General features: G+C 32.6%; 1 protein-coding gene across 1 annotated transcript in view; it reads right to left on the bottom strand.

The window, feature by feature from the left end:
* Positions 1-20,996, bottom strand: part of wb (wing blister) — a 139,239-nt gene that overhangs the window by 9,201 nt on the left and 109,042 nt on the right. Inside the window, exons 14-20 of the mRNA XM_066724823.1 lie at positions 1,962-2,068; positions 1,592-1,775; positions 1,154-1,509; positions 881-1,078; positions 630-800; positions 307-470; positions 81-215 (exon numbers count right to left, since the gene is read on the bottom strand). Of these exons, the coding sequence (XP_066580920.1) occupies positions 81-215; positions 307-470; positions 630-800; positions 881-1,078; positions 1,154-1,509; positions 1,592-1,775; positions 1,962-2,068 (1,315 nt within the window). The remainder of the gene's footprint in view (positions 1-80; positions 216-306; positions 471-629; positions 801-880; positions 1,079-1,153; positions 1,510-1,591; positions 1,776-1,961; positions 2,069-20,996) is intronic.

Genomic DNA, 20,996 nt, shown 5'->3' with positions numbered 1-20,996 from the left:
TTAAAAATAAGTAACATTTTATTTAAGTAAACATTAAAATGTTTAAGTTAACAATTTTTTTAATTGTGTAAGAAACTTACCTTGTTCTGGCAAATTCAGCAGAATCAGACGCTTTTAGAAGTATATACTGCACGTTTTGTAAAGCAACCATAAATACTTCCCTACTAACTCTATAGTCTGGCCTGCCATGCAATTGCCATAATGATTCATGTAATCTGAAAAAAATATATATTACGTGTTATATCGTAAATTAAACAAATTGAAATGGAATTAGAAAATATCAGCGAGCTTAAATCAAAATTATACCTGACTTCGTAATAATTATCAACAATTGGCAAAAGAGGGTAGTACTCCAGAATTATTTTATTGTTTCCTTGCAATTGTACAGCTGGATATATTAAGTTTGACATTATAGGTATTCCACCTTCAGTTGAAGTTTTAAATCTTAAAAATCCTCCATAAGAAACCACCTGTAGTAATAAGTTACTTATTCTTTAAAGTCGTTTTATAAAATATAGTTTTTGTAACAACCGCTTCAACCGCCGATGTCATTATAACCGTTTAATTAACGAATTTATGAAGAAATCAATTATAATTTTACTTGTAAAGTGAAAATTAATCGTTTGTACCTTGTCTCCCAAAAATGAATCAGGCAAGCTCCAGTATAATGGGTAATTATAATAAAGATTCAAAGGTAAAATAACGTCTCCATCCGTACCAGGAATGATCGAAAGTCCATTCGAAACGTTTAATCCTTTATTTAGGGATGGCATAATGATAACCGAGCCATGTAAAGAAATCTGTCAAAAATTAACGATATTATAAAACAGAAAGGGGTAGTTGAAGAAATATAAATTTGATGAATCGGTTAAATCCTTACTGTGACGTCATCAACTGTATCATTGAGATAGAGAACCCGAGGGCGTCTTAGTCTTCTTTGGCCCCAACTTAATCCTGACTCCTGGCAGGAAGTAGACCTGCCAAAGCAGAAACATTCGGTGCAACCTTTCGGATTATCGTAAGACAATCCAAAAGTACCCTCTTTACATTTGTTGCACTGTCTCCCAATCGTGTATTCCTTTAAAAAAATACATACAAAAAATTAGAATCAATACAAGTAAGTTTTGATTGATTCCAAAATAAATCTGTGAACCTTGCAAGGACACTGTCCAGTTTCGTCACAGTCGCAAGCTCCATCAACGCATGGTTGAGTCCCACTAAAATTGCAGTTGCAAGGTCGACATTTTGGATAACCGTAATATCCTTTTGCACATTTTTCACACCTGAGTCCTGCATAGCCTAGTCTACAAGGACACTGACCATCAAAATCGCACTGAGACTTGGTTGATCCAAACGTGCAGCCACATGGTTTACATCCAACTCCAGGAACTAAATTCCAGGAACCTGGTCTACACCTGTCGCAGTTCTCGCCGAAGGCCAAACTCGGACAGATACATCTTCCTGTATCAGGATCACAAACGTGTCCTGGACGAATGCATGGCTCGCAAACTGGATAATTTTTTATGAAAAATAATAACAATGCAATGAGAAAGTTTTCTTATATTAAAAACAAAATAAATTAATGTCTCACGATGGCATCCATTTGGCGAAAATCCATAATATCCTGTTAAGCAAGTGTCACAATGTGGTCCACCAATTCCAGACTTGCAGTAACATTGTCCTGTATTGCTATCACACGTGTTATTAACCGAACCCATGGGATCACAACCACAAGGTGCACAACCTGCACCACTTTCAACTCCCCAATAACCAGCCTAAAATCAGAATAAAATAGAATATAATTTCAATAATAATAATAAATAGGAGTAGAGTTTAAGGAAATTATTAAAAAAAAACAACAAAGAATTATTTTAAAATTGTTTTTATCGTAACTTTAAAGAAGATGAAATATAGAAAAAAAAGATAAAAGAGAAGGAATTATTCAAGATTGATATAATTACCTCACACTGATTGCATTGTCTGCCAATGACCTGTGGCTTACATTGGCACTGGCCAGTTACAATGTCACATGCAGAGTTAATGGAGCCAACCACGTTGCATTTACAGCCTGAAAAAGAAACAATAATAAAAGATAAGAATATTATTGTTATTTTGCAATCTAAAAATGTAAAATTATGAACTTTCTAAATTGGTCCATCAGGGACGAAGCAGAAAAATCATAAGCTTACAGTTATGCAAATAAAGTACTGAAGTATCAACTTAACAAACATGGTTGGCTTATTAAAGCCAAAGATAATCCTAAGCAAGGTAATCCTAATCGGATTTGGTTAAGAGACTTGTCGATAAATAGGTTTCCCTGACCGAGCCTGCCGTATTAAATTATGCAAATGATCACGCAGCTTTGCTGCTGTCGCTCGTTAAACTAATAAATTGAACGAGTGACGAGTCTCACAAATATTATAATTACAAGCGCGCGTATAAACCTCCTCCAATTTCCTTCTTCAGCCTCTGCCGTCTCAAGACTCCAATTTTGCCATAATATTGCCATAATACCATTATTTACTCCTAATTGCTAATTTATTTATCGTTCTTAACAATCAGTTATTGGATTAAATCAACTTTTCTTTAAATATATGATTAATCGTTAAACTTCATCGACGATTTAATCGCTTTTGTCGAATATGATTTATATACACGATAAAACTTGCAGGTATCGCGATATTACATTTATATGAACAAATTATCATACTGAACATTAACTACGGAATGTACACAAATGACTTGTAATTTATTTAATATAATACAAAACTAATAAAAATCGTTTAGTTTAAATTAATTAATTAAGGTTTATTTAGTTTATCGTTTTCATTTAATTATTGCTAAATTATTGCAGCGGCAAATAATTGTGAATTATCCTTTCATTTATGACATTTTACTAATATTCTTATAAGTACAGGCTTAATATATATATAATCAGACACACAAGAGATTTCTGCCTGTCTTATAATTTATTGATCACGGTATAAATCAGAATTCGATTTCAGTGATTGTTTATAATTTAATATATATTATTTTTGATATGATTTGTTGAGCTATCATATAGCTATAATAATAAATAGAGAGAATAGTTGCTAGGAAAGTGGCTAATATTATACGGATTAAATTGAACGATTGTGTCAATAGCTGTCAAGGTGTAGAACGGTATGACAGATGGCTCGATGACTCTTCCTTTTGTTGCACAAGAATTGAGATCGGGGGATGAAGTGAGGCAGGACCGGTTCTCAAACTCTTCTTCATCGATTCGCTCCGATCAATGATAATGCGATTTGACACGCTCAGAGTGCTATACACTGTAGCAAAAGAAATCGTTTCAAATCGAAATGAAAGCTTTTCCCCAATCACGACTGACCAACGCCTTATTGGATAATTCCATGAAAAAAACGTCAAGTATAAAAATTTGCAATAGTACTTGTGCTTTTCATATTTGTCCATTTCAGTTGAAATAAAATTTCTTAAAATTGGCGGAGTTTTAGAAAATGTAAATAAAAGAACTTTTTTTAAGAGTAGTTTATAAGGGGGGTATGAATGTATTAAGGGATTAAAGGCGTAAGATCATTATTTATGTTTTACTTGGACATAGACGTTGCAAAAAGACTATAATATTTGCCTGTTCATAACAGTTGGCTAAATTTATCATGTGTCGCTTGCTCACTATATTCCCCCCAACAAGCAACTAAGCTTTTCTTCCATAATGATTAAGACCTCCTATAACTATTCATATATAGTTACCTCTATCTTCATTGTGCTGCTAACTTATTAAGCGAGCTGACGCAGAATCTTTCAGAAAAATCAGATATAGTATTCTAATCGATACCGTCTATAGTGCTCTTCCATGATATTTATTTGCTTTTACTCAACCATAATTCCCTAAATAATGTGCTTTTAAGTAAAAGGACAACTGCAACTATATACGAATAAACCTTTGGATTTCTACTTATTATAACAATACTCTACCTAATAAATTTATGAATTGAACATAATGTAGCATTTACATACCGATCTGTTCCAATGAAGAATTTACAAACATTCCATTACTATAGCCTTTCACACACACACACACATATATATATATATATATATATATATATATATATATATATAAAGGATTATCACATTTCTATTATCTTCCACGATTACAGTGAAGATTTCTTTCCAAAAGAAACAAGATTGAATGAATAAATAAGTTTAATATAAAAAACGAAGCGACCAGTGACCAGTCTAGATTTTTAGAAATAAATGTGTATAAATTGTTGAAAAGGCTTGAGTGATGTTATAGTTGATTTAAATAGGAATTTCAGTTTGACGAAGCATGGTGGGGGCTGAAAGGTTTATGGAGGAGATCGAGGGTAATGGAGAGCAATTTATCGAGCGATAAATCGACAAGTGGTCAGGTATCACTTAGTGCGTAATACTACCTTCAAAACGCAACTATAACCGATATCGAGGGAGAAATTGATCGCAGGCAGCCAGTTTTCATTTATAAGCAGCCAAATTACACGCTTCCTTGGGCTTTACTCACTGTGTACACTCTATAAGGGTCTGAGGGATGGTAGAAATGTAACAAGTTGCTCTACTTTACATATAATTACTGTTCTACTGCATGAAATAACCAATTTGTTTGCCAATACGTTGTCAAATAACTAAATTGGAATTTTGCTTAAATGAACAATCACACGAAAAGAATGATTCATTATTTAGAAAATAACTTTCTTAATCCATGTCCAGACTATATAACAAAACATAGCAAAGATATATAATTTGTTTATATAAAATAGAATGAAAAATATTTTAATATATTGTTATACAACATTTTTCATTAGGTGTTAATAAAGACCAAGTAATATTTTAAAACTTTATTAGAAAACAGCTCTTGATTTGTCTAAACTTAAAAACATGTTGTTAAAACAGTAACAAATGTAGAATTACAAAAAACATTCCTACACTAAATTTCCGTTTAGGCTTTGATCACTGCTTAGATCAAATTACGAAAGCTAGCTGCTTCTGACAAATGTTACATCATTTATACATTGGGCATTTTCATTAAAATGAAAATCTATGTTTATTTTGTCAAACAGATTATTGCATCAACTAAATTCTGTCAAATTATGTAAAAAATAATAGAACAAAGCTATAAAACCAGTCTGTTATAAAACCGTGTTTTGCTGCATGGTGTGGGTATGGCTTTAGTATTTTTATGTTCATGAAATGATAATTACTTTTTTCGTTTAATCATAAATGTTTCTAATTTAGGTAAATCATGATTAATTGAATCAACATTTACTATCTGGCATCAGATATTCATCTAGTGACACAATGATAAATTTATACATTTTTTAAATTAATATCTTAGCTTATGTTTCTCTTCGTGTAATTATTCCAGTTACACATTTAGATTAGACACGGCGGTGTAAAAATAATCTTTCTTCGCATGGCAGCCAAAAATATGACCATCTAACGACTCGTGAACATTTTTAAGAGAGTTCATATTTTTATACTGGATCGTGAGAAGACTAACAAGTGATAGATGGAAAGGTGTGCGTTGCGTAAGTGAAAATTTAAGGATGGATGGAATTCAAGGTTTGAAGTGTGTTAAAAGGAGATCGATCATCTAAGAAGATGAATGACTTGACACTGCGTGAAACGAAATCTCTTGAATGCTCAGACCTATGAAAGAAGTTGTTGTACGAACTGTTGTTAAATTGGAATGTAACGGAGAATGCTGACAAAAGAAATAATATATGTACATCAGGACATGATAAACGAGTACTAGCCATTTAAGGTGGTTTCACCAGGACGGGCCGTATCATATAGAGGCACCCCTGGGGATTAAGCTAAATTGTAGTTCGTTTTAAGAAATAAAAATACTAAATAATTTCTGAGCAACTGTTAGCTTGTTATAAAACATGCAGTTTTTGTAAAAGTAAAAATATAAATAATATAAACTATTTGTTGCCACATAACGCATTCTTCTACTGTTACAGATAATATCCTTTAATTGTTAATCAATAAGTTTTTTATCTTCGAAGATAAAGCTCGGAATTAAAATGATTAATTAATAGAGATCGTGGTAGAACGAAATCTGATAGTTTGTACAAATACTCTTTCCATAGAAATTTTGAATAAAATTATGTGATTTTGTAAAATTTGATGACGGAACCTTTTTGGGAAAAACTTAAATTATAAGGAATTAAAACAGTATATGCTAATTGAAGCCTCTATACATTTGACAGCTTGTGTTCAATTTTAGTCATTTAATGGTGAATAAACTTGGCTATGATTTTTCTGAAATTTAAATCGAGACACGTGAACGATGGCATGTGCAAATTAAAAATTTTGAATAGAATTCAGTGGTTTATTAAAATTTGGTAAAGCTCGATTTAAGGTAAACACAGAAACAGAAAGAAGTAGTTGAGATATAAAAACGTTATTATGTCTAGACCTATGTATACACATAGCGTGACCAATTACAAGTAGTTAGTCGCAATATAAATTTTGCTCTACGATTTTTTTATTTGCCTAAACCGGAATTTAAATCAAGAAACATAAACGATCGCATAGATTTTATCAATTTAGCTACGACGAATATAAACTGCGTTTGGCGTGAAAAATTAGTAGGGGCATGAATGGAAAATTGTGTCGAGGAACCAGTTATGGCTTGACGGGAAATCCGTTCAGAGAATATGTGAGCTACTTACACCGGCTTATTGATAATAACATTTATCAATGATATTTACCCATCTAGCACACCTGGTGTCTAAAACTTTCTTATAACGTTCCAACGTATTAAATTAGGCTAGGAACATTATTGACACTGTGTCTATAATAATAAGGGGTAAAATAGTAATTACACAGTCCGCCACTGATTTTTAGAAAAAGGTATTGGAACGAGGTGCTTCAATAAGTAAAAAAAAAGCTTTTCGTAGCTAATGAGTGTGAATTTATACATTTGCTAATGAACGTTAATGCGAGTCTATTTTAAGTGGAGAAAGGTGAGTAGTGTGTTACGTTGGAAGTCGAGCGAGCGAAGCAAAGCTGCAAGAATCAAGTTTGAACCGTATAAAAAGTGTTGGATCGGTGGGTGGATGCTGAAAAAGGGAGTAAACAGAAATTGGCATGAAATTATCATCGATAAGCTCGGAAGTTGTAAACTTATTATCGAATCGAGCTTCTCGCAATTGAGCCCCCTGGACTGAACGCCCACTCGAATCCTTTCCTTCGATTGCAAAACCTTTTATGTGCGACCACTTCAGCTTTGCCTCTAATTTCTCAAACCTCTCTCGGATCAGAAATATTTGTATATATATTTGAGCACGTTTACCCCTACAAATTGATTTTCTAAAAACATTTCTTTTCAAGTTGTTCCAATTGCATTCCACAGCTTTGACAAATTTGCAAAAATTCTCCTTTAAACAGCTCGCTATATCAACAGAGTTATTAAATGACGGCTGGCGATAAGCGCAAAAACCACCGGCTATATTTACGCTTGAATGCCGAGTGCATTAGGTTGATGCACAATTTGTCCAACTCGGAGATACGTAGGGGACATAATATCGTATCGTGTGGAATCCTCTCGTTTAATCGCAGATAAACGCGTGAAATTCCGCAATGCCTCCATTAATCTCATTTTCAGAGATAAAAAAATATCTAAAGAAATTCTAATTACGAGAGAGTATAATTTTATATAGCAACCAATTTTGCGCTTGTCACAATTTTCCATCAACCTTGGCACAGCAACTGTGCAACGAAAATATCATCAATATTACAACGACTATCATCATACCTACTGATAATTTCACGCTAATATAACTATTTAACGGGGTTTCTTGATCATTCATCAATATCCTAGATATAGTTATATTTCGACGAAGCGGAGAAATATTTTCAAAGCAGTATAACTATGAAATTATATTTTGATAGTTCAATGTATAAAATGTATACGACAGTTTATTGACTCAATAAGTGAATTGTCAACAATAGTCGTCGTAATTTTAAACAATCTATAACAGTGTATTGTAGTGTGGATTGAACAACTTTTTATTCTAACTTTTTTGTCGAATATCGTATTATTCAGTACCTAATTTGATTTTACGCAATATTCGTTCGACGATGACGTGATTAACAATATTACACTCTAGCCTGATTAGTTTTATTATTATACTGTAACTTCTCTGTTAAATATCGTGTTATTTAGCAACCAATTAAAGTTTTTCACAATACTTTGTCAACTTTGTTATAACAACAATATTAGTCTATTTCAATCAGTTTTATTGCTACTGCATTATATTACTTTTTTCTTGTTGTTAATCAAGAAGAAAATGGCAAATTGAGCAGCATCACTTTCGTACATCAATCATCATTATCGCTTGTTAGCAATCATTAGCTGCCCTGTAAGTCAAGGAAAAGTTTCTTTTCTCCGTCTTTTCAGCCATCTTGTGAATTTACCAAGGCAATTAAACGATCGTTAAAGCACCCAGGAGTTCCATCATCAAAAAATCATGTTGTTACGAAAATGAATTAACGTTAGATTCCTTGATTTATAACTGTTATTATATATATACGACAGTAGTTGTAGGATTTGCAAGAATTTTTGAAGAAAGCATACGAGGCATTAATTTATTCATCATTAGATTTCTCTCACTGTCATAATAATAGGCTGTCTAGAATGATTAATTTTGTAATCAAATTTTGATGTTTTTTTAAGTATAATATTAATTTATATTAATTTTAGCATTTTCACGGACCTCCTCTCTAATGCATTGACAGTATAGATTGGTATTAAGAGCCATTTTGTGTGTGTGTACTTATAATTTAGCATAAAAGTGCAGCATGTTTAATGTCGTTTTTCAAATCCGATCTGCAGTGAAATATTTGTTGGTCTAATTCTTTTATATTTACAGGCATTTTGTCTGTCTGCTTGAATTTCGGGGATGCTGGGACAGTGAGTTCTTCTATTTTGAGTATAGGCAGATTTTGCCAGATGGCCATATCGACGCACAAACTTCATTTTCGAGTATCTGACGCAAGTCGGGACGCAAAAAGCTGGCGAGTCGAGCGATAATGCAATCGATTCGACAGGCCCAACCTAAACGAGCCGCTTCTTCCTCTCTTCAACGCAGAAACGTACATTTATTCGCCAGAAAGAGCATCAAAAAATTCTTCCCAATATCGCTACCCGTTTCTTCTCTCAAATTCGCCGTTCCCACAATAACTTGGTCCAATTATAATTTAATTGAAATTAATTAACAAGCCCGAAACTCGTTACACCGTTTCCTTCCGATATTAAACTAAAAATAGAAAATAAAAATGTTGGTTCGTTATAATTAAAAAATCTGGCTGTAGTGATATTTGGTTTTTTATGAAAATTTGATAATTGAGGATCTTTGGAGAAAAACCGAAAAAATCCAATTTTATGAAAGTGTATGTCAGTACAGTGGTTATATTGTTTAATTTATTAGAATACATTATTATAAATGGTGAAATTTATATAGAAAAGCACACAAATACATAAATTTAATTTATTCGGTTTTATTAAAAACTGTTTGACTTGTGTGATTTATTTTGAATAATTAACTATAAATCTCGTTATTGTGATGTCTAGTTTTCATAAAAATAAATTTATTCGATTTTCCATCAAAGCTCTTCAAGTAATAAATATTTGATGATAAGGGGAAGGATTCGATTCATCGATAGTTTTTTCACGGAAGAGGAGTGTATCCGTTATAGTGGGAATCGCAGGCCACTTACGCAATGATTTCTTATCGAGAGAGACTATCACCATGTGGGAGGATCGGCATGATCTACGAGCCACCGTAGCGACAGCATTAGCGTGATCTATGGATCTTCGCGATCCAGTATGTATACCAACCGAGAGTGCATAGTGCCTGCTATTGCCAGTCGATTATTTATTTGTGCCAAACGCAAAACCACAAACCTTCGATTAATCTTTCATGCTGCCTCTGAAACTTTTGCAATTTCAGGTTATTCGTTTGAAGAAAAAAGTCCTGTACGAATGTTAAAATAGTTCCTTCTATTTTGAACAGATTATAATAGTAAAAGCGAAGAGTATGCTGCACATCGTCGTTGATTTTGAAAAAATTCTACATCTAAAATTTTTTCAGCTTCCTCTTTCACATTTACTTGGATACAAAAGTTTCTACAAATTTCAACAAATTTCAATTAGACTTAAATAAATAAATAGAGTATAATGAAAAACCTATTGATTTTTATCGATTGTCACAAAGAAAAGGTGGTATTGACATGCTGTGCGTGAAACTCGACTTCTCATGCAAAGCAATGGAAAGTCTGTATAGCAGCCGCTTTACGCACTCTTTTTAAACGTGTGCGAGAAGTTATTACTGCTCGCGCACTTGTTTGAAAAGTGTACCTAAAACAGCCCCGCTCTATGTATGACTAGCCTTGTCTGAATAGTTAGGTTTTTTTGCATAGCTTTTCAAAATAGTGTATTATGCAACCAGTACGGGAGGCATGTGTTTTTTATCAAGTGTGAGCTTTGTCGCAGAAGCGTAGCCACATCAGCCACATGGAGTTAAAAAAATATCTCGCACGTGTTGCATTTATTATTTCACGAATGTCGAAAAAATAGTTTTAATTATCAATCAATAAATGGATGCTAATGAGGAAACGTAATCCTCATTGTTTATCTCTATGGAAAAATGTTACTCAATTTTAATTTGTTGCGCTTATTTTCGATAAAAATTGCGTGAATAACGAAACACTCCGTTTAATTTTGAATAAATAAATAAATGGTTGATAATGGGGGAATTTAACCCCACTGATCCTGACTTTTTACACATATCTATATATCGGAAGAAAAGGTTAGTAATTTAATGACACTTTTGCCAAGAAATTATGAATGCCGCAATATCATATGTTCAGATTGGAATAAATAAACAGTAGAAAATGCGAAAAACACTGAATATTGTGGTTTATCCCGAAGAAAAAGAAGTTGTATAATTAAAGAATCATCTTGAATTTTACGAGATTGCAGGAAAGAGAATGAGTACTCTTTGCGGAGGAGGACTTCCTGCGAGCCGCCCATACGAGTCAGACTCCTACGCATTTATACCTATTCACGTACAGAGTATATCGCGAACACATCATTAAAGTAGTATGAAACCTTCAATTTTATCCAGAAATATGCGATTTTACCCTCTTGATTTACACCGTGAACATTCGAGAAAAAACATCTCGTGTAAATATTGATCTTTTTACAGAAGACTTCCGGTGTAATTTCAGATCTCCAAACACAACCACATAATAATAATAATAAAAACAGTAAGAATAATAATAATAATAAATATTATATCAACGCGCAAATGAATTTTTGGACTAGATTTCAATAAAATATTAAGTTTATGTATCGCATCTGATTTTGCGTTTAGTCTCTTAGCTGGAGGTACCTGTTTCCAGAAAATCATCTACAAACAAATCATATAGCTAAGTTTACAGTTTCGCCGAAGGTTTGAAAATATTCATGGTCTCAGACTGGTTTCCAGGAAATACCAGAGCTTTGGAGATTGGTTTTCAAACAAATATCGTAAGCCGCTACGTGACTCAAAGCTGTTCCGATAAACTTGCTTGAAATATCGCTAGGTCGAACAATCAGTGTGCGATTTCTTCCTCATTACGCCTATACGCGATAAACGAGTCGAGAAACAACTATTTTAGTTACCACTTTATTACTGGCGAATCGCGATCTACGACAAAACGAACGTTGTATATTGTGTAATCAATGGAACTCGTTCTTTACGAACGAAATCCAGATTATTCGCCGTTGCTTCTTTCTTCTCTCTTAATCCGATCTGGAACATATTTTATTTTTCATAACTTCTTCGTTTTGCTCAAAGAAGGTGCAAAAATACCCCCTACCTTTCTGTTGTACGAAAATCCCCCACCCCCTCCCCCTCACCTCTCCTCTCTCTCTCTCTCTTTCATAGAGCCTAACCATATTTTACATACTTTTATAATAATTTGCAGGATTATCCAGATTTAGTATAAGCAGAAATTTATATTCTTTAATAGATATAACTTGGAAATAATTTTGTTTAAACTTAGTATAAAATAACATATTTATTACTTTATTCGTACGGTATAGAAATGCAAGGCCAAGGAAAGAGCGCATTTTCCATTTAAACTGTTGAAGGGATTTGACCATAAGTATCGTAATTCATAGTAGGTATGTATATATATATATAGAGGTACCATAAGAAATCAAGCGTGAGATAATTGAGAATTTAGAGTGGAGCTTTTTTCCTGGACAGTTCGGCAGCGTAATTTACTGTTTGAACGCGTACATAGATTGTGTATATGTTTATATGCTAATCACTAATATATATAGGTAGGTAGATGCAAATTTGCGCACGCGCAATAAAACGTATTAGCCACGAGCGACGGCAGCAATATTCCTTTGCTACGTTTATTATTTCCAAACTTTCCTCCAACGCTTTAATAGATATCAAATCATTTAATGATATTGAAAGTATACGAGTCGCTTTATTCGTAAAGCATTGTACAGAATTGTGTTATATCTGGTTTAATGCGGGAAATGCCGCGCAGATTTCTGTTAGAAAAATTTCATTCACCTGGAGGGAAAATCATTCGAATCGATCAGACTTACCTCGAGATGAACAGAAATTTCAAAGTCAAGAAGCAATTTACCATTATATTATTATATCTGTGAAGCAGGCACAAAGTGTCAGAAATAGTTTTAACGTGTGTTAAATTGATTCCAGGAACGTTTCTGCCACTATATTCCTTTGTCACGTTTATCATTTTCAAACTTCCCTTCCTTCCTTGTTCAATGATATTGAAAGTATACGAATCGCTTTATTCGTAATGCATAGTTCAGAATTATATGCGTTATATCCAGTTTAATAGCATTGATACAGTCTCGCACAGTCTCCATTCGTTGATTAATCTGCACTATAACGAGTAAAACGTAATCTTTTCCTTCGTGCAGGAAATACTGCAGTTTTTTATTATAAAAAAATTCAACCACCTGGAGGGAATATTATTCGAACCTATCAGATCTACCTCCAGATGAAAGGAGATTTCAAAGTCTAGCTGCAATTTATCGCTAATCGCTCAAAGCACGCACAAAATGTTAGAAATGTTTCTAATGTGTTAAACTGATTCCAGGAACGTATCTGCCAGACTATACATGTGTATCATATAGCTATTTACATTTTTATTCAAATTAAGTTACAAAAAAAAGTTGTCTATCCTAGCTTATTCAGCCTAATTTTCCATAAAATAATATTTGCGTTTTCAGGAAAATTAAGATAACAGCCAGACAAGCACTTTCTGCATCCTATTATTATTTCTATTTTAGTATTTATTTGTAGTTTTTCGACTTGCAGTGCCTTTTGGCTACACAACAGACAAACCCTTGATCTCTTCAAACTGTAGAAAGTAATATGTCTTAGAGAGGGTTAAGATTGATTTTCCATAATTATATTTTCAGAAAATGAAAAGAAAGAATTTCTTGTGGTTTTTTGATTATTCAGTTTTTTAAGGTACAGAGGTTTTGGTCAGAGTTGACGAGGAAATGTGGCAGGTATATATAAGGGTGGGTGGGTGTTTATCACGCGATATTTGTTAGAGAACTTAACTGTTTTCTTGACACTGACACTTGACTGGACAACGTACATCGCGGTACACGCAGGCAGGCCAATGAATTAAGGCGATCCGTCGACGAGGAATCAGTCAGCGGATGGCGAGAGAGCGTGAGAAGGTACGTGGAGGGGGTGAGGCAGGAGAGAAGAGAACGAGCTGCCGCTGGCCAGAATTTACCGCCGCTCATATTTTCATGCCAACCATGCCAATTCTGATAGTCCTTTATACCCGAGCAACGTAGCTCTGCCCAAGCATATTTCGCATCAGTACTATACCAACACGATCATTCGAATCTTTACTCCTAAAACGTTCCAGAACTTGAATCTACACGTTGAAGCATTTTAGGAACATTTTTGATACTATGTATATGCATGCTATTACACATTCCTGGATCTATCAAACAAATCAATCTTGCAATTAATAAATTCTAACAGAATTTCATTAAAATAAACAATTATGGTAAAATAATAGAATTAATTTTTTATTCAGAATCGTTTTATATAACGAAACAATAATTATAAAAAGCCAAAAAGATTTAATGCTGAGACACTACTGGATGTATCTCTTGATTTTCCACGCGGCAATTTTCCGTACTTGGTAATAAGGACCTTTGCGGAGGGAAGGCATATAAATATACTATAGTATATAGGATGAACATGGCACGCGGTCTTGCACGGGGCACGCTAAGGGCACTTCGGACAGTACGGTGAAAGGTATACGCAGTGATTCTCAGTAAACCTAAAGTGGGACCAGCAATTGGATTCAAATTTTTTCAATTGATTTTAAAATATTAATTTCAATTATTTTTAATGATATTTACGAAAACAAAATTAAAACAGATATTTTGAAAAAAATCTATCAATTTTTAGTTGAAAAGGTCCATGTGAGGGGTACGATTGATATCAGTATAGGCCTGCAGTGGTTCTCTAATGGTCAGAAGGTGAACGAAGAAAGTCGAAGAAGAGTTTAGTGGGCTAGGAGAATGGACGGAAGAGAACAGGGAAGGGGGGGGGGGGGTATAGAAACTCTGAAGACTGGTTCGCGTTGCCCCCACAACTCCCTCGGCACTTCCTTTTTATTGATCCTTCTTCTGCTGCCCACGTAACACCCAGTACATACGTATAAGTGCCAAACGTACTCTTCCCCAAGTACCTTCTCTCCCCTTCTCCCCTCGGGCGACCCATCCCCTAAAAAATCTACAACGTGTGTGCTCGCGCTCACCATCGTTTTTCATTCATACGGCTGTTGCGTATATGAAACGAGGCAAGAGTCAGGTGCATTTCGCGCTATTCTCCAGACTTCTCACGAAAATTCTAGTCGATTTTAAAGTAACACATAAATGTTTCCTCTCGTTGGCACGAACACCCTCCTCCTGTATATGCTACTGCGAAAATCAACATCCAAATAATGTCGAAGAATTACTGATTCGCTCGCGGAATACTCAGCAAAAAATTAACATTTTAAAACTAATTTTTTCGTTAATGGAGCAGTTTAAAATTTTGAAAATTTTAGTGTTGCTTATTTATAAAAACAGTTCAAATAATTTTCAATAATAATAATAAATTTTTAGTCACGAAAAATTAATTATTGTTAAAGATGATTAAAAGTTTTTTAAAAAACTAAAGTTGTCTAAGTTTTTAATGAATTTTTGTCTTCACTGTTCATTCTTTATGAACGAATAAAAATTAACATTGGTACATAGGCTCCTAAAGAGAATGAATGAAGACTATATTTCATCCATGGTTCTTTTATGTACGGAGTTATGAAGACTTACAAATAAATAGAAGTGTTTTATCAACTGGAACAGAGTACTTAGCTAATGTAAGTATATTATCTATAATTTTTAACAAATTTTTATTTTCTTACTAACGTTCTTAAAATTTACATATTTTGCTGTCTTAACTGAGATAATTAATTTTTTACATGAAATTGATAAATACGTCGCGATGTAACTTAGTAGTTTAATTATAAAAATAATTTTTGATGTATTTTGAACAAATTTCGTGTTAAACTGCAAGAAATAGCGAAGAGATGCAGAAGACTTTTGGAAAAAAGATAATTTTATTAACTTAATTGAAGAGTAAAAATTTCATACCTTCTAATTGCCAGTTTCCTTAAAACAGCGACTCTTTTTGCCAATTCTATTTTTTTTATATCATGTAAATATATGTGTTTAGTTTTTAATTACATAGATTATAAAAGATTATATCCCTATACTATACCAATTAAAAAGCAATTATTAAAGTTTCTGAATTACACAATTGGACTCAGACAATTCCTTTGATTTTCTAAAAATGCAATAAAAGGCACCTAGAACATTTACAATTTTCATTAATCAGTTAATTGTATTTGCGAATTTCGCTAACATATGCGAGTAGAAAGATTTATTCATAAAAGCTTATGAAGTGTGCAAAATTTGGCGGTACGCGTTTGATCTGAGCGTCAGCGTTCGAGTACTGAGTAAAGTTTTGTATTCGTCATAAAAAAGATGCACGTGCCACGTAAAACGATCGAGCGAACGCTAAATTTGTTTTCGATTTTAGCACGTATCTCTGCGTCACCCGGTGTATAATAGCTATGCGCTACGCGCGATGAGAGATGAATGAGAGAAGCCCTGAGGCCCCCCGTGTTGTAAACCAAGCGAGCTACGTCGATAATCAAGCCAATTAATTTATCGTTTCGATTGAAACAATGAGACCTTCGTGATTACACAGCTCTCGTAAAGCTCCGTATTTTTTCGAAACTTCTTTTTCAAATTGTGACGTCATGCGATGTAATAAGTTATAAATAAATGAAAAATCTGGATATTAGTAAATTATGATTAAATCAATTAATTTATTATTTTGATTAAAAAAATAAAACTATCTTTTCATAAAGCGTTGAAGCTTCTTTTTTATAGACTGACCAACATCATTCGATTAAGAAGGGGTAAACGAAAAATTCGAAATTAATAAATGTAAATAAATTTAATTGATTAGTTGTCTTAATTGAAACGATAAAATCTTCGTTTGAAGTTCCCATAAAGCTTTAAACATCTTCATGCTTCTTCTCTAAATGAAAAGTGTATTATAAAACAATCAGGCATTAGTAGAAAAGAGACATATATTATTATAAATCGAAAGGGCGAGTGATAAAGCACATCCCTTGAAAATAAATCGAGCAAACTACATTGATAATAAAGTCAATTAATTTATCATCTCGATTAAAACTATGAACCTCTCTCTGTCATGACTATACCAATAAACTCTTGTAAAGCTCCAAAACTTGTATGACGCTGTTTTAATTCATTATAATCACAACACAGTATAGGTAAATGAAAAACCTAGACATTTGTGTAAACAGTAAAAATTGACACATACGTGCATTATTATAAGAATTGAAAGAGCAGAGGGTAATAAAGCGGAAATATAAACTTTGAAAAGTTATATCGCAAGAATTACTGAAGCAACTTCGATAATTAGTTACACAGTCTAATTGTTGATAACATTTAAAAAAAATAAAGAATTATTTTAAGATTTCTCTCTTTTTATCTTTTTGACTTCGATTCTTGTTCGAATTTAAACTCACATACTAGTCCTTTAGCTTTATAACTATATTGTACCTTTTCATTGATACATCTGTATATTATGACGTAATAAATGACCGAAGCTAATTATCGTGACACGAGAAAAATATTTCCAACGCCAGTCTATTGATCGATAAAGATCAGTATAATAGGGCTTATAATGGGTTCCAGATCTTACATTAGTTAATCGAGCCATATTCTGATGGATTTATCAGTATTCATCGATTATTTATTGCTATAATTTAATTGCTTACAGTAAAATGAAATTGTTGCTGGCATTTTATTATTATCGAGATAATCAATATTTTCTAATCAAGATTAATTATTAATTTCTACACAAATTAGATCACACCAGCCGCGCATATACGTTTAGATTGGTTGGATTTATCAATTTCTAAACGAGTCCACATTCTGTTTTATTCTATTACCCTCGGCCAATATCTATTAGCCGACTTTTACAAATCGTTTTCCATTAAGCTCATAAATTTTATATGAATATTGATGGAAGCTGGAAATGCTTCAACGAGATTTTTACTACAGAGATTCAATTAGATATATATATTATTCGAATGACGATCTATAAATGATATAGGAAATAAATTTTTATACGTATTTTATATTCAGTTAAATTTTGCATTTACTCCTATCGTGGAAAATAACCATGTAAAATTGATACAATCGTAATTTTTCAAAGAACATATTTTCTGTGTCGATTACGTGGAAAGTACTTGAATTTCTTTAGCTTCATAATTTTATTTCGCTTCTTTATCATTGTGCATTTTAAATCATATATCACAATGATTTGATAAATTTACGTGGCTAAATGACGTTTTATAAGGAAATAGTTCCACAAATTATTTTCGAAACTTAACCTATTATTCTTTATGGAATCTTCATTTTTTAATTTATCACAAGTTCATTCATTCTATGAGAAAATTATCTTATAGACAAGATTGTATTAAGAATTATACAACGAGACTAATACCAGCAAACCAGTTAAATTTATTAATTAGCAATCATGAGAAATATTATAATCATTAAAAGTCGAAATATCGGTAAAAAAAAATGATTATTTTATAAATTGCTAATTATGAAAATTCCAACGAGCTTCGTGATTTCTACAGTATTAGCTATAACAATTTTTTTCGAGATTGTAAATTTTTGTGAATTCTTAAATTATTGTTCAACTTCTCAGTTGTTTCGAAAACTCCCGCGAGGATGGTATTTTCTCCAAACTATTTCACGTTTTCTTTTGATTATCCGTCATGTATCTTCTCAAATTATTTTTTAAATTGCCAATTAAAAAAGCTCCAACGTGTGTTGTGTTTTCCGTATAATCTACGATAATATCTCGCATGGTTATTCGTTGTGTGCATTCCCAATGGTCCCGAAGGCTCTACAGACTTTTATTTGTGATTCAAGTCAAATTAAAATTGCACGTGAAATATTATCTGCTGACATAATTGGCTCAGTTGGCGAGTGAAAATTACCAAACCAAATCAATGAATCAGACTGGCTGAATACGAGCCAATAAAATTATAAACTCGGACGGTTTACGAATAATATTTATGAAATGGTACAACCGAACCAATGTGTGAGATCCGAAAGACTATTACAGTTTAAGCGTAAGAGAATTATAAGCTATATTCAGTATTATTCGACGATAGATGTGCGACGTCTTAAATAATATTTGCATTAATAAATTAAACTTAAACCGTAAGAGAAAAAAAATTAAAGTAATTTCAGACAAATCAACGCCACGTAAATATACACTGATTTCCTTTTGAATCCTTTATCGAGACAGTGAAAAGGGGAAGCTAAGAGTTCCAGAGTAATGTCTGAGTATATTACCTATGCTGAACAAATTTTATTATAAAATTTTTAAAGAGTTGGGGAGAGGGAGGCTGGAGGTAGATTAGAAAAGAATATTTTTAAGAGAGAGGAGTTTTTAAATCTTCTAATTTACCGATTTTTATGTCACGAACAATTGTTGTATTAGACGAAACTTAAGTGAGTTAAACCTATGCCTTTGCTGAAGCAAACGTGACCATGATTGTCTTACGATCCTTATAATCGTTCGAATCTATTGCAGTGGATACGGGTCACGAACCTTGGCTTTTCCCGATGCAATAGGGAACTCATCGAATCTTCTTCGGAAAGAATGGAGGGAAACAAACATATACACAGGGTGTCCCATTTGAAATAGTATAGTTGATTCCTTTTTTTAGGACAGAACATCTATGACAAAAAATTTCAAATAAAAAATTTATGGTTTGACAGAAAACATAAAATTTTATTATTGATATAACTTAAAAAGTTGATTTAAAAGTCGTGTAAATGTCTTTTAATTGTTATATTTATATAGGCACTTTAGAGAACTTTCCAAAGTATCATAATAATGTGTCGTTTACTCCAGACATTTCTAAGATTTTTAGATTTCACAAGCTGGTGTGGGTTTGGGGGAAATGTTGCGTGCAAACGTTACATGGCATTCTCGTACATATAAAACAAAAGACAATAGCTCGGGAAGCAATAAAGCAAAATGATCTCCTTACGCTACACTACGTACAGTAAAGAGGTGATAAAAATTGCATAATGCATAATTTCCCTCATCGTTAATCAGAATCATAAAAGCATTTATGGTTTGGGAGAATGTAGTAACAATTTCAGATTTCTTTCTAAAACAAAGCTCATTGCTCGAAGAGCTAAAGCAAATTGATATCGTTATATTATTATACTATAGATACAGTAGTGAGTAAATGCAAAAAATTGTATAATGTATAATTTCTCTTGTCGTTAATCAATCTACAGACTATAATTATTGAACTTCGATTTAAATGAGAGATTGAAATCTGCAGTATATTCTCAGACGGTAATGTTAATTTCGTATTGCGAAATAATTCAAAGTTTAATTATTTCCGGTATAACCTGAGTGTGTCGACAAAATCTTAATTATCTTTTTTACTCAGATTAATTAAACCTAGCACAAAATGTAATTGAAAGTAGAACTGGTCGTTGTTGGTGTGTAGAAATGTGTTTCTTAGGAAAGGAAATTAAGAAACGTGTCTAATATATGAAAAATATAGTATATTTACAATATATTCATTTTACCATAATTAGTTTCCTGCTCGAAAGACAAAAAACTCTTAGGTTTAAAAAGTTTTTTAACTTTTTAATATACAATATTTTCATTGTGAATATTTAAGATTTATTTACACAGTTTTCTATAATGGGTGGTAAGTATTAACTCCTTTGTTTAATTTAAGTAACTTCGGTAGTAAACAATAGCTTTAAATTTGTAACTGTACCTGCAGATCTTTGACATAAAACTTAATTTAGTAATATTGAAAATAGCTCCAATATTTTCATTGTACATATGTTTCTATAAACTTAAGTTTAAAGAGTTTTAAAAAAGCAACCTTAACTTTTCAACTGTTAATATACATATGTAAAGTGGAGGTAAAAACTTTAGGTAGTAGGTATAATTGATTGTTGCTGAAATAATGATTTGCATAAATTGGCAAAATAATGGAGCATCGACAAATAAGAGATTTGTGAAATAAATTTAAAACGTGGAGTACTTTTAGTAGATATTTGTAGCTATATGTTTGATTGGTGCCAGCTGCATTTAGTTTATTAAAGCTTGTCAGCATAAATAGGTTTGGTTGAAGCGATTTCCACCTACGAGCCACTCCCGTTTGTAAATCGACCGATAAAATCACCAAGTTCGAGCGTCCCACGTAAAATTATCTACTTCGATGCTTGGTTGGTATCC

Source organism: Prorops nasuta, unplaced genomic scaffold (assembly GCF_024137725.1).
Source record: "Prorops nasuta isolate Cenicafe-Biocafe unplaced genomic scaffold, Cenicafe_Pnas_1.2 PNAS00003, whole genome shotgun sequence".
Lineage (NCBI taxonomy): Eukaryota > Metazoa > Arthropoda > Insecta > Hymenoptera > Bethylidae > Prorops > Prorops nasuta.
The sequence above is the reverse complement of the archived record's forward strand: the minus strand, read 5'-3'. Positions and strand labels throughout refer to the sequence as shown.